General features: G+C 33.2%; 4 protein-coding genes and 1 non-coding gene across 8 annotated transcripts; 3 read left to right on the forward strand and 2 right to left on the reverse strand.

Moving 5' to 3' along the window:
- Positions 1 to 843: 843 nt before the first annotated feature.
- On the forward strand, positions 844 to 7712 carry LanB2 (laminin subunit gamma-1). Of its 3 annotated transcripts, XM_047057860.2 has the most exons (7): positions 844 to 2108; positions 2172 to 2302; positions 2370 to 2554; positions 3178 to 4386; positions 4596 to 4781; positions 4886 to 7135; positions 7200 to 7712. In XM_047057860.2, exons 1-7 carry the CDS (start codon positions 1281 to 1283, stop codon positions 7451 to 7453), a joined length of 5043 nt encoding a protein of 1680 aa, XP_046913816.1. In that variant the 5' UTR covers positions 844 to 1280; the 3' UTR covers positions 7454 to 7712. The 3 variants fall into 3 exon arrangements, with proteins under 3 accessions (XP_046913816.1, XP_046913817.1, XP_046913818.1); XM_047057861.2 differs by lacking the exon at positions 4596 to 4781 and having other exon boundaries at positions 875 to 2108; XM_047057862.2 differs by lacking the exons at positions 844 to 2108; positions 2172 to 2302; positions 2370 to 2554 and adding an exon at positions 2771 to 3096.
- Positions 7713 to 7844: 132 nt separating this feature from the next.
- LOC124494659 (androgen-induced gene 1 protein) lies at positions 7845 to 8942 on the forward strand. Its single transcript, XM_047057893.2, has 3 exons — positions 7845 to 8162; positions 8227 to 8442; positions 8507 to 8942. The coding sequence occupies exons 1-3, from the start codon at positions 8013 to 8015 to the stop codon at positions 8816 to 8818; spliced, it is 678 nt and encodes a 225-aa protein (XP_046913849.2). The 5' UTR covers positions 7845 to 8012; the 3' UTR covers positions 8819 to 8942.
- Positions 8943 to 9511: 569 nt separating this feature from the next.
- Positions 9512 to 9650, reverse strand: LOC124495333 (U4 spliceosomal RNA). The gene has a single exon (XR_006959286.1). It is a non-coding gene; the product is annotated as a U4 spliceosomal RNA (small nuclear RNA).
- A 332-nt stretch (positions 9651 to 9982) lies between these two features.
- LOC124494657 (protein BCCIP homolog) lies at positions 9983 to 11171 on the reverse strand. The gene is made up of 3 exons (XM_047057891.2): positions 10861 to 11171; positions 10647 to 10799; positions 9983 to 10590 (listed from the first exon to the last, which is right to left on the reverse strand). The coding sequence occupies exons 1-3, from the start codon at positions 11062 to 11064 to the stop codon at positions 10018 to 10020; spliced, it is 930 nt and encodes a 309-aa protein (XP_046913847.1). The 5' UTR covers positions 11065 to 11171; the 3' UTR covers positions 9983 to 10017.
- On the forward strand, positions 11147 to 14991 carry Ptp36E (protein tyrosine phosphatase 36E). 2 transcript variants are annotated; one of them, XM_075729336.1, is made up of 13 exons: positions 11147 to 12055; positions 12127 to 12223; positions 12297 to 12376; positions 12454 to 12934; positions 12989 to 13256; positions 13317 to 13452; positions 13512 to 13661; positions 13729 to 13828; positions 13894 to 13970; positions 14046 to 14177; positions 14249 to 14565; positions 14626 to 14761; positions 14825 to 14991. In XM_075729336.1, exons 1-13 carry the CDS (start codon positions 11756 to 11758, stop codon positions 14900 to 14902), a joined length of 2352 nt encoding a protein of 783 aa, XP_075585451.1. In that variant the 5' UTR covers positions 11147 to 11755; the 3' UTR covers positions 14903 to 14991. The 2 variants fall into 2 exon arrangements, with proteins under 2 accessions (XP_075585451.1, XP_046913828.1); XM_047057872.2 differs by having other exon boundaries at positions 12454 to 13256.
- The last annotated feature ends 17 nt before the right edge of the window (positions 14992 to 15008 follow it).

A 15008-nucleotide genomic window follows, 5' to 3' on the forward strand; every position in this document is an offset into this window, starting at 1 on the left:
GTTATGATTGGAAAAAAAATTTAAATTTTCGCTTTTTGTAAATAATGTGCAACAGGCTTTCCGGCCATATTGCCATTTTGATCGAATCATCTTATCCACAATCATGATCATTATTGATTTTAATTAGAAAAATTAATCTAAATGTTGGACTTGAACCACATCATCATCGATAATGACATTCTACAATTTGATTTCGCAAAAATTCGATAAGAAAATGATTGAAAAATCTATTCCTAGTAACATTGTTTCTAAATTTTTTTTTCGATATGATACATCTGGTTGGTCATGGTTGATTATCATCTACTATTTTTGGGTGATGATGATGGTAGTGGCCACCATATGTCTATCATTAGTTTGTTGACATAACTTGACTATCATTTGTATACATTAAACTTTCAAGAAGATAGCTAGTGTAGCTATTTTGGTGTTAGGGGCGTTCATTTATTCGTTTGTCGGCGGCAACTGTAAAGATCATTTGGGTAGTTTGACTAAAATAACTGGATAAATCAGCATCTGGGTGTGTGTGTGTGTGTGAAACATTGTGGTATAGTTTGAGGTGGTGGTTTGGATTTTTGATGGAAATCTTTTTTTTCAGAAAACTATGATTCGATTCGGTTTTGAATAAATTTTTACCATTTTTTCCCCTAATAAAATGAACAGAGGAGTGGCTCAGACATTTGATTAGTATTACTAATCATTCAATCATTTATAGTTGATTGTCAAATAGAGAAGAACTTTTTTTTGTTCAAAGAGGGATTGTGGTATAATGACAGCACCCATGATATATATCGGTGGATACTGAATGCACAGACACATAAACAAGTAATTTTAGATGATGGGCCTATCTGGTGTTTGTGTGTTTATGTTCTAATGAACGAACTTTTCTTAGGAACCGAAAATTGTCTAAATTTATTTGGTGATGATTAGACCGAGCAGCAACCAGCCAATGATTAGACCACTACTTGTATTCGAAATGATCAATGTCTTTTGTCTTTGTTTTTATCTTTTTTTCCCTCTCTAAAATTAAGATTCTCTTTTCTTTCTCCCGCACACACATAGACATTTCATTTTTTTTTTTTTTTTTTTTGGTTTCAAATTGAATCAATCTGAATAATTGATTTTCGATACAATCACTGCCATTTCCGTTCAAAGATCGTATTGATCGATCAAATTCTTTTTTTAAACAATGTATCAATGTTGAAATTCAAATTGCTTCATCATCATTCATCAAATTCTTAATTAAATCTCTCTTTTTAAGTGACAAGTGTGGCTATTTTCAGATGACCAAAATGTTGATGAAAACATTGATTCTATTATTATTCATATTGTATTCATTGGTCATTGGCCAAAAACGTTATGATCCTTTACCATATCCGAAACCATATTATCAAGCAAATCAACCCTATAGAAATGGAGCTGGTTCAATCACAAATTATCATAATAACAACAATAATAATATATTTCCACAGCTGAGATATCCAGGTCCTGTACCGAATCCAAGTTCTAGTTGTTATGACCGATTAAATCGACCATTAAAATGTGCACCAGAATTTGTCAATGCAGCCTATAATGCGCCGATTGAAGCGACCAATACTTGTGGTTTGAATGGTTTTAGTCAGTATTGTTTTCAAACCGGAGCGGCTGGAACGACTCGTAAAACATGTGAAATTTGTGATGCACAAAATGTGGCTCTTGCACATCCACCCGAATATATGATCGATGTAGATCAAATGAATCGTATAACCTGGTGGCAAAGTGAAACAATGATGGAAGGTGTCAAACAGGTGAACATTACCATACCGTTAGGAAAAGCATTCGAAATTACATATGTACGACTTTTGTTTTATTCACCACGTGCTGAAAGTTTCGCTATATACAAACGTACTACTGAAAATGGACCATGGATGCCATTCCAATATTATAGTTCGAATTGCTTACAAACTTATAACGTATCTGATCGTGCATATTCTAGTCACTTTGATGAAACTCAGGCCATGTGTACGAAAGAATTCAGTGACATTTCACCATTGACAGGTGGAAATGTTGTATTCACAACACTTGAAGGTCGGCCGAATGCAACCCATTTTGAAAACAATGAACGGTTACAGGTATGGTTGATTATTCTCGGTTCTATATCAATAACTTGACTCCATTATGTTTATGTGTGTTAGGATTTTGTAACTGCCACCGATATTCTTATCGTTTTGGATAATATGAATACATTCGGCGATGAAATCTTTGGTGATGAACAAGTACTTCGTTCATATTATTATGCAATATCCGATCTTTCCATTGGTGGGATGTAAGTGAATACATGTTTAACTTTTATTATGATTATATGATTTATGATTATGATTCCTATCTTTCAGTTGCAAATGTAATGGACACTCTAATCGGTGTGTTATACCATCAAACAATAATCAGGATGGTCATCGACGTTTAATTTGTCAATGCGAACATAATACCGATGGTGTGGATTGTGAAAAATGTCTACCATTCTATAATGATCAACCATGGCGTCGTGCTACGACCAAAAATGCCTATGCTTGTCAACGTAAGTATCAGCTGAATTCATTAAATCCATGAATCCATAAAGAGATACAAAAATGAATCGTAAGAAAAAACATGATATAGCAAGACCTGTTGCTCATCTCATCAAGAGATTTTTGATCATTTCACTGCCTTCGCAATCATGGCTATGTATGGCGATGGATTTCATATGTTGGTGGTGACCATAATCACCCACGCTTTTTTCAAACATTTCTATTGCCATAAGTATTCGAATGTTTAGTTGTTCAGCGTAGTTTAGGGAAAGTCAATCGAATTGATTTTTATATTTTAAGATGGAAAAATTCACCCCAAAAGATTGAATGTTTTCAATTCTTTTTATTCTCAATAGTATATTTTTGTGAAAATATTGTGTTCATTCCAAAACAAAGTCAATTGATTCCATAATCATGTCGTCATGGATTCACCATTTGTTATTGTTGTTGCTATCTAGTGCAACTTGTATGATGATATTAGCACAGCCAAAAACCTATTCTACCAGTAGTAATACATATGATGTTAAAATCTGGACCGGTCAACAATGGCAATGTATTGTGTGATTAGGGTTTTCTTTTTTTTGCATTATTATCACAATGATTTTTTTTTTTGATTTTATTCAATCGATTCTAGCTTGCAACTGCAATGGCCGATCAAATAAATGTTATTTCGATGAAGTTTTATGGCGACGTACCGGACACGGGGGTCATTGTATTGATTGTGCCGATGATACTGATGGACCGAATTGTGAAAGATGTAAAGAAAATTATTATACCGATCTTGAAACGAATCGATGTTTGGCTTGTAACTGTGACCCGATCGGTTCAGTAAGCCTTCAATGTTCCAGCACTGGTCAGTGTATTTGTAAATCTGGTGTTGAAGGACAACGATGTGATCGCTGTGCATCAAATTATTTTGATTTCAGCCATAATGGCTGCAGACCTTGTGGTTGCAGTGTAGAAGGAAGCCAAGATAATGTTCCGCTGTGTGATAACAAAGGCAAGTGTCGTTGTAAGAAAAATGTTGAAGGTGAGAAATGCGATCGCTGTAAACCGGGATTTTTCGATCTACAATTAACCAATGATCTTGGCTGTGTGGCCTGTTTCTGTTATGGACATTCGAATCAATGTACAAGTTCAAAAGGTTATTCCATCTATCCAATCGAAAGTACATTCAATCGTGATTCCGAACGATGGATCGTCAAAGATAAATATGGCAACGACATATCCATCCAATACAATAGCCTTGGACAAAATATTGGAGCTACATCAAGTTTTCATGATAATACCTTGTATTTTCATGCTCCTCATAAATTCTTGGATGATAAGAAATATTCATACAATCGAAATCTAACATTTAATCTTCAGATCACTGGTGGTAAAGGAAACATTCTTTCAACCATCGAAGATATCGTTATCGAAGGTAATGGCATCAAAATTTTATCGCCTATTTTTGCCCAAGGAAATCCATTACCAAATTCTCGAATGCAAACCTATCGATTCCGTTTGAACGAAGATATGGCTTATGGATGGAGTCCACAATTGAATTCACGTGATTTTATTGCATTGTTAGCCAATATTACGGCCATTAAGATCAAGGCTACATATTCTGACATGGGTTCTGGATTTATTGACGAAGTGATGCTTGAAACAGCTATTGCAAGTCCAGGATCGAATCAGGCAACGTGGGTAGAAACGTGTTCTTGTCCAGATGGTCATACTGGTCAACATTGTGAATCATGTACTGCCGGTTTCAAACATGATCCTCCACGTGGTGGAAAAGCTGCTAAATGTGTTCCGTGCAAATGTAATCAACATGGTGAATATTGTGACAGCGAATCAGGTAAGTCGAAATATTTGAAATTTTTTCCTGAATTTTCTTTTCTTTCTCTTAATTCCTTTGATTTTTTTTCAATGAACTTTTATCACACTCTGGGTTTATTTCCATTTCCATTTGGGACTTGTACAACTAACAAAAAAAAAATCCAAATTTCCTTGGGAATTCGGTTCTTTCTTTCTAATTTCAAACTAACATCTGGTGATGGGACAAAGGTCGATGTAGTTGTCAAAATAATACCGCTGGAGATACGTGCGATCGTTGTGCGCCAGGTTATTATGGTAATGCATTACAAGGTACAGAAGATGATTGTAAATCATGTCCATGTCCGAATGGTGGTGAATGCGCCATTCTTCCTGACGAACAGATCGCTTGTCTAAACTGCCCAGAAGGCTATGGAGGTATTTTGATTCTTTTTTATAGTGGGGTCTTTCTTCCCATCCAAAATGTTTTTATATAATTCCTTATTATCAAAAATCTAACACAATTTTTTCCATGTTCTAAGGTCGTCTTTGTGAGAAATGTGTTGATGGTTATCGAATGCGTCCGGAAGATTCAAAATGTGAAAAATGTGATTGTAACGGAAACATTGATCCGAACGCCATTGGAAATTGTAATTCTGTAACCGGACAATGTTTAAAATGTATTTACAATACATGGGGCAACAGTTGTGAGAAATGTCTCCCCGGACATTATGGATCAGCATTATCTTTTCCACGTGGCGATTGTAAAGCTTGTGCTTGTTATCCATTTGGAACGATCGCTGAAGATAATTATTTCGATTATGAAGAAGCAAAACGTCAAGGATATCTGAAGAATTTCTTTTCCACACAGAATTTTTTCACTTGCAACAGCGTAACCGGTAAATGTCGATGCAAAGCTAATGTAGCTGGACGACAGTGTGATGTCTGTGTCGATGGTTATTGGGATCTGGATTCCAACGAAGGCTGTAAAGCTTGTGATTGTAATGAAATCGGTTCGGAAAATCATCTTTGCGATAATCGTTCCGGACAATGTAGTTGTAGATCGGGTGTCACCGGAAAACATTGTGATCAATGTTTACCAAACTATTTTGGTTTCGGTCCGAATGGTTGCCAAAAATGTGATTGTGATCCGATTGGCTCATTAGAACAGCAATGCGATCTTATTACTGGCCAATGTAAATGTCGTGAAAATGTTGAAGGCAAACAATGTCAACGTTGTCAGGAAAATAAATACAACAAAGAAGCCGGATGTGTTGATTGTCCACCATGTTATACATTGGTACAAGAATCCATCGCTGCCCATCGAGTTAAAGTAGCTGGCCTTAAAACTTTATTGGATGAAATTGAACAAAATCCATTGGCTGTGGAAGATGCGAATTTTGAACGTCAATTAAATGAAGTGATGAACACTGTAAAGCAATTACTTCAAGAAGCTAAAGATGCTCAAATCGATGATGATTCCCTTGTGGCTCAATTGGAACAGATAAAAAATCGTATCCGAAAAGTTCAAGATATGACCAAAAAGATTGAAAATCAAATGAATTTCATCAATAATCAAATCAATTATGGTACGAAAAACATCACAAATGCACAAGAGATTGTCAATGCTGCTGAAATTGATCTGAACAATGCACGTAATCATCTGGAAAATGATGGTCGACGATCATTAGAAAAGGCGAGAATGCGTGCAGAAAAATATGGCCATCAGTCGGAAAGAATGTCAGAAATTGCTCGTGAATCCAGATTATTGGCCGATGGACATGAATCGGAAGCTGAACGAATTATCAATAAATTTAAAGATGCAAGAAACATTTCCGAAACTGCATATAATCTGGCCAAAGATGCTATCAACACTCAAAAAGCTAATAAAGAAGAGTTGGAAAAATTAAAAGATAAATTAAATGAAGTGAAAGAACAATACCAAATGACCATTAAATTGTCACAGGATGTACACAAAGATGCCGAAAAAGCAAATCAAGATGCATTGAATTTGGCTGCCGATGTGAACAATATTTTTGTTCCCGATCTCAATGCTTCGCGATATAAAGATGAAGCCATTCATATAATCAACAAAGCTAAACAAGCACATATTGATGCCGATAATATGCTAAAAACCCATGAAGAATTGCTAAATAGCACTGGAAATCGATTGAATGATGGTCGACTTTTGTTTGAGGATGCCGAACGTAAACAACAGGCTTTGGATGACCTGTTGACGCGTGCCGATATGGCTTACAATATGACACAAGAAGCAGTACAGAGTGGTAATAATATTTTGGATGATGCTAAAAATACGTTGAAAACATTGAAAGAGTTTGACATACATGTTCAATCAAGTAAGGAAAAGGCAAATAAAGCTATGGATCGTGTGCCTGAAATTGAAAAAGAAATTGATGATATCATTCGTAAATCGGATTATTCACTAAAATCATTGAATTCTGCATTAATTGAAGCATCCAATGCTAAAGAGACGGCAAAAGTTGCTGAAGAAAAAGCTGATCATGTATCACAGGCTTCGAATATGGCTTTACGTACTGCTAAACAATTAACCGTTAAAGCTGATGATTTACTGGTTCGTTCCGCTGAATTGACACGAGATGTAGATAGAACATCGGACAAAATGAAATCCTATGAACAGCAAGCTGAGCAAGATGAAAGTCTTGTCGATGATGCCTTACGAAAAGCTAATACGGCTAAAACAAGCGCAATGGATGCTATCAAAAAAGTTCAGAATGCAACATATACTGTAGATAAAATACTCAAAGATTTAAGTATGTTTTTCATCATTTAAATTATTCCAATAATTAATTTTATTTAAAAAAAAAATATTCACAGATTCAATGGAAGATATGGATGAAAATAATCTATCGGATTTAGAACAACGATTACGTGATGCTGAACGTGAATTTCGTACGGCCGATCTGGATAGCCGTGTGATGCATTTGGAAAAATTGAATGAAGAACAAAAGAAATCCATACATAATTATGAGGATGAATTGGAAAAATTATCTGCCGATGTGGCCAATATTGCTAAAATTCGACAATCTCTGCCAGATAAATGTTTCCGTCGTAACCGCTTGGAACCCTAATCTCGAAAATACAAAAAAAAACAAATTGAATCAAACATTATTTTTTTTTATCCACATTACATTACATGTAATACATTGATTTGATTTTCATATTTTTACTTTTTTACATGTGTGCATTTATTTTTATTTTTATTATTATTATTTCACATCACTCCATGATGATTTCTCACTCGCTCTCAATTATCATCATGTATACATTTAGTTCAACAGCCAAAATTAGCAAAAAAAAATATGACTCAATAAAGACCATTATAACCGATATATAAAATAGAATTAACTCAAATCGGATAAAAGATGGAGCTAAAATTTAGATTACAGGTTTTTCCCTCATATACATTGGTCGAATGAGAGAATTGGACAAGGTTCTTTTCGTGCATAATAAAACCATTGATCATTATATAGTCATGACAAGCGAGTGATAGTAGGAAAAAAAATTCGTGGAAATCACTGAAAAATTGCCAACTGTACCCGTGAACAAAATCAACTATAATATCAATAATAATATAATAAATTTATTTATTCATCGAATTAATATCAAACAATCAATTACATAGATATAATGGCAGGAAAATTGGTGACCATTATACGATTATCAGCTTTTTTGATTTATTTATATTCCATCTATTGGCAATATATTGTCCGAGCCCCATTCCTATCACCTGAACGTAAAATATTTGGACAATTTATATTTCTTACTTATTGGAATTTGGTAAATATATCGACATAATGTTAATTACTAAATTTGATTTGTCTTCATCTTTTGGATATAATAGCTACTTCAGACCGGTTTCTTTTTTCTTGTATTGATTAATCAACTTTTTGAAAGTCGTCAATTGAAAAATTTCATCGATTTAATCTTTTATGCATTGGCATTACCCACATCATGGATAGTATCATCAACATTCTGGGTTTTATGGGCAATCGATCGTGAATTAATTTTGCCCATCATCATGGACCCATATTATCCGCCATGGCTCAATCATTCGACTGTAAGTTTATCACACAAACAGATTGATTCCGTTTTCATTTTATGTATTCCTTTTTTTCACATAGCATACCATGGTAGCCATTCTGACCATAATGGAATTGTTCGTTGGAAAATACAAACCACCAACAACACGCAAAGGTTACAGTATATTCCTTACATTCTTTACAACTTATGCCATTTGGTCATTATATCTTCGTGTGGTGATTGGTTTCTGGGTCTATCCATTTATGGCTCAATTGAATAATACATTTATTGCTTTATTCTATTTGTCATCATTATTTGGCTATTCGATGGTTTATTTCGCTTGTCTCTATTTGGGACAATACATGTACAACGGCACTGATCATCGATCTGCTAAACAATCAAAAATTCGTTAAACATTCTCAATGAAAATAATTTACTTATGTTTATCAACGGGGATTTTTATTTTGTTGTTTAATATGAATTTGGTGATTTGGGTATTATCTATCAATAAATTACAATTGAATCAATGAGATAAAACATGACGTCCTTTCAATATACGACGCATAATAATTTGACGGCCACTTGGTGTTGAAATCCTTTTCTTCCATCCATGTTTACGAATACGTTTCACCTCCGAACATCGTTCGAAATACCAACGAACATTTTCCCGTACCTGTTGGTATAGAATGCCTTGTGTCTGTTGTTGAGCCAATCGAGCGGTAATATTGGTGATAAACGTTGGTCGTACGAGGTTAAGCATTTTTATTTGAGAATTTTATCATTTAGAATTTACAAAATCAAATTGCTGAATAAAAATAAAACATGTGATGATCAGGTTGATACAAAAACCGTTCGTAGAATACGATACAAATGTACTGAAAATTATATTCATTTATATGCAAGCTCATTGCTTGTGGTAATATTGATAAACGTTGGTCGTCGTATGAGAGGTTAAGCATTTGATTTTTTTCTAAATTTTAGAATTTACAAAATCAAATTGATGAACATATATAAAACACACACACACATGTGATCAGGCTGATACAAATAAAAACTCGGAATTGTATCCAATTGTGCAACCTTTTATTCATACTTGTAAAATGAAAGGCCAATGGGCCTCCAAAAATTGCCTATCTAACCGGTATTTCACGATCAAATGGCGGGGAATTGGGTTTAGTTTTCAACTAGCAATCACCACAGCTCGCTAAAAGCTCATTGCTTGTGGTATTGCCTCTGCACAAAGATGCCGATAATAGCCTTAAATTCATATATGAACATACCAGATCCTGGTTATCATTACAGTTTCTGAGTGTTCTGAGTTTTCTGAGTGCATTTTGGAATTTTTTAAAAAAAATTTTTCAATAACACTGACATTTCAATTCATTGATTTGATTAAAAGAATTGTTGAAAATTAATTTTTGAATATTTAATAGAGAAAATAAGTACGAAAATTTCCTATTTTTTTAAGTGTATAAAAATTAAACTAAATCTTTCAATTGAAATGTTAACATTGATTGTGGGTTAAAATAGCCATTATGTCGAAATTCACAAAAGAATCGATCGATACATCAATATTATTGTATGAGAATGATGATTTTATTTATAAAAAAAATTAAACAAAATCTTTCAAAACATTTATAGTTTCAATCCATCGCTGTTTGGTTAATAAATGTAGCTTTCGAAATGGTTCAAACGTTTTGTCATCATCATTCCAATCTATTGAATGAGTGTCCGATTGCTTGGCCACTGAATATTCAAATTGAGCATCAGCTCGTTCACTAAAGATTTCATCTTCAGCATTTGTATAGATTATATCATTTCGATATTTCGAAAGTTTCGAGATCATGATAATATGATCAAATTCAAATTTGTTGGATGTTGATGATTGTTTCAATTCGGATAATAATTGCTGATAGCATGGTACAGATATTTTTGGCGGTAGATTAACGAATCGTTCGTGTATGATTAAAGCACATTTAGTATTCGAATGGCTTAGTTTACGTAAAATATCATTGTCTTTTGGTAAATATGATAATAATACTTGTTTAAGTTGTTGAACACAATTTCGATCATTAAAATGACTGTTGAATGGTATGATCGATATAACACCAAATACGCTGTCATCGTCATCGCCATCACCATTGTGTTCTTCTTCATCTTGTGATTCGTCTTCGTCAATTGATTGCTAATTTATTTTTTAAAAATATGAAAAAAATTCAATCCAAAATCAACCAAGTTTACCTTTAAGACGGTAGTAATGGTTTCTTTCATGACCAATTCGGTCAGTTCAGAAATGTCTATATTTTCCTTTAGCCACAATTGTTGCAACAGACAACGAATACCATGAAAATCACTTTCTATTGGATCGTGAGCAGTGAATTCGATCGATATCTCCTACATTTGAAAAAAATTGATCAGCATTCTTTGTTGGATCAATTCCTTTTTTTCAACTTACTTTATCACTTAATTTGTCATCTTCCTCGTCTTCGTCATACTCTTCTTCATCGTCAATTTCGGATTTTTCTAGATCGGATAAATCTTCCACAATTTCATTGTCATTTGTTTCATTCTGCTTCGATCGTTTGACAGGATCATCACTTTTATCATCTGATTTTTGATCAAGACCTAAATTACGTTTATTTTTATTTGATTGATTCATGATTTTTATGATCGATTATTTAATTTAAAAACATTTATTTATAGCTTTTAGATTAATAATAATAATTCATGCATGTGATCAAATCAAATAAACACATTGTTTTGTATGAAATGTAACACCAATGCCCAATTTATACGAGTCAAGTTTATTTTTTTTTATTTTTAAGAAAAATTTTTCAAATATAAATTTGCCACCAAATAATTGCAATATATGTCATTATCATCCAATATGAAAAGTGATGGTGGTGAAAAAAAATCATCAAAAAAAATCATAATGAAAACAAAATACATCTACTTTAGCACATTAAAAACTTGATGACTATTGTCATTGGCTATTAATAGCATCATGTACTATAGAATGACGACAAATCAGAATGTTGATGTTTGTATTGCAAATCACTTTTTTGTGGCATGAACATTAAACGTATAACAAAAACAAGAATCGGAAACGCTTACAAGTACAACATGAAGAAGTAGTAAACAGGACAGAATATTCTAAAGCGGTGAAATTTTTATTTATATTCTATGCGTGTGTGTGTATGAGTGTGAATTGTTTTGACGCACTGAATGAATGAATGAATAAATTGTAGTAGTTTAATTATGACCGAATTCACAATGAGATTCTGTGTTCATTTAATTCAAGTTCGCGATTCGTTTCTATAAATTGTTATACAGTTCGTTCAATCAAATTGATGGATCCAGAAGTTTTATTTGAAAATGATTCGGATACTATGAAATCGGTAATGAAGCTGAAAAAGACAAAGAATCATCGCCGACGAAAAAAGCCTACATTAAAAAAAGCGGCAACAACAGCCGTTATGCCGTTCAAAAAACTTCAGCTGTCCATATTCAATAGCCGATTCATACCGATCGAACCGAATCCAGATAATGCATATCAATTCTTGCCTAAACATCCAATGGATTTCGATGCATTTGAAAAACATATGAATGAGATACGTAAATATGAATGTTTGATCAAAATTGAATTCGATGTATGGTCATAAATCGCCATAAATGTGTTCATATCATTTGTCTAATTTATCCGTCCATTTTATTCAATTAGGCAGCATCCCGTAATGAAATTTACACCAAACATGGTACCCGACATGCTCATAAACCAAAAAATGAATTGAAGAATACATATCCGAAACGTGTTCCATGTAATATCATTATAATAATGAATTTATTCATTTAAACTTTTTGTTTTATATCAATGTATCTATGTTGGTTTAGATGATTTTAATCGAGTTGTATTGTCCAAAGATCCATTGGATGAAGAAGATTCTGATTATATCAATGCATCATATGTCGATGTATGTGTATCTATCTATTAATTTATGATTGAAATTCTGATAAATTGTTGATACAATGAAATTAATTATATAAATAGAGTATTTTGAAACCAAACGCTTATATTGCAGCGCAAGGTCCAAATGAATATACTATTTCGGATTTTTGGAGACTAATATGGGAACAACAAGCATTCTTGATTGTTATGTTGACCAAAGTATTCGATTTTATACGTGTCGAATGTTGTCAATATTGGCCAATGGAAGAACATAAACCTGAAATGTATGGTCTTATAGAGGTGATATTATTGAGTGAAGAACAACTTGCCGATTTTGTTATTCGTACAATGCGAATACGAAAACCCGGACAATTGGTCAAACGAAAAGTGAAAAGAACAAAATTAGTACCTCATAATCTACATAAAGAAACTGATGATGAAAAACATCAAATGTTAGATGAAGATGAACAAGAACAAGAGGCTGCAAATGAATCAACGGATCGATTCCGTGAATCGAAACGATCTCGACTTTCTTTAGGTACTCGAGGAACACGGGAATCATTACGATCTCATAGTACAAACAGTAAGAATTTAATCTATGTTTTTGAAAAAATCTCTAATTATGAACATTCACCAGAAAATTCCTTGACAACCGGCAGCGTAAAAACTAAATCGAAAAAAGCCTCTTTTACGACAGCTACTGTTTATGATGAAATTGAATATGAAGAAGAAATTGAAGAGGATGATGTACGAATTATTTATCAGCTTCATTACAACAGTTGGTCATCGCATACATGTCCATTTCCGAATTCAATCTTGCAATTTCGTCGTCGAGTACGAATTTATCAACAGGAAGTGATCAAAGATGAAGGAGATAGGGTTGGGCCAACAATCGTCCATTGTAGGTACGTTTTCATGAAAGTTTAAATGAAAAAAAAATTGGATTAAAATATTTTTTTTTAAAGTGACGGGTGTGGTAGGACTGGTGCTTATCTCTGCATTGATTCGAATCTTGAATTGGCTGAAGAGGATGGCCTGTATGATGTCTTTGGTTATACCAAAAGACTCAAACATGCAAGACGTGGATTGATTGAAAATCGCGTTAGTTTTCTTAAAGATAGAAAAGCAATTTTTTTTATAAAATTAATTTTTTCAAATAGGACCAGTATAAATTTGTTTATGAAACTTTAGAGGAAGCTCATATTTGTGGTAAAACATGGTTTCCAGTTGGTGAATTAGCTACACAAATCAAACTAAAATCACAGAAATGTACAATGACTGGATTGAATCAATATCAAGTTGAATATAGAGTTTGTTTACATTATTTTTTATTTTTTAAATGGGCATACAATAATCTGAGTTGAAATTTTTCCATAGAAAATACAAAAAATGACCAAATTGCCTACTATTGGTGATTGTGCGGGTGGACATCGTGTGGAAAATCGTGAAAAAAATCGTGATGTATCGACAGTACCACGTAAATATATCATCGATTATCAAGTGCAAGTAAAAATTTTTTCATTTCTTTTTTTTCTTTGATAGCTGACAATTTTCGTCCGTATTTGACGTCATTTCAAAGTAATGATAATACCGATTATATCAATGCCGTTTTTGTCGATGTAAGTGTGACATTATTTGTATTATTATGATGATGGAAAAACCAATAATAAAAATCACTAAACACATCAATATAGGGTTATACAAGATCAAAAGAATATATCATCACAGAATGGCCATTGAAACGTACCATACAGGATATTTGGTCATTAATCTATGATCATGAATGTAATTCAGTTATTGTATTGGACAATCCAAACATGCCAAATGTAATTACAATTTTACAACTATTGAGGATTGAGGATATAATTCTATTATTATTCGTATGGACAATGTATAGGAATATCCATTATTTTGGCCATTAGAACGATACAAGAAACAAAAATATGGCCCAGTATTCAGCGTTGAAATGGTTTCAAGTGCTCATTATCCCAAAATTAAGACATGGATTTTTAAGATAAATAAAAAAGTAGTATCATTGACCGAATTGATGGCCGGTGTAAAAGCCGAACCAAAAACAACACAATTCTTTCAGATCACCTGTTGGCCATTAGATCATAAAGTACCAACATCGACCAATGCATTGGTAGAATTGATGAATATGGTCGAACGTTGGCGTCAACGAACTAATTATGGTCCGGTAATTGTTGTTTCATAGTGAGTATTTTTTTAAAATTTATGTTAGACATTTAAATAATTTACTATGCCATACAAAAGTAATGGAAAATCACGAGCCGGTGTATATTGTGCAGCCAATTTTGCAATGGAACAAGTTGTTCAACATGATGAAGTGGACATTTTTAATGCTGTACGTACTGTTCGTCGACATCGGCCACATTTGGTCGAAAATATGGTGAGTGCATTTCTTGTTAAATATTTGAGTGCAAATTATAACATCGATTTTCTTTTCCATTAGACTGAATACAAATATTGTTACGATCTTCTATTCCATTATGTAACCCATTATCTTAACAAGGACAAAGATGGAAATTGATAATGAATCCATCTCCATATAGAAAGTCCATTTGTACCCGACAAATTTTCGAAATAAAAAAAAATAAATATTTGATTATCAATGTGTAATTTGATACATTGTGATA

Source organism: Dermatophagoides farinae, chromosome 3 (assembly GCF_024713945.1).
Source record: "Dermatophagoides farinae isolate YC_2012a chromosome 3, ASM2471394v1, whole genome shotgun sequence".
NCBI classification, from domain to species: domain Eukaryota; kingdom Metazoa; phylum Arthropoda; class Arachnida; order Sarcoptiformes; family Pyroglyphidae; genus Dermatophagoides; species Dermatophagoides farinae.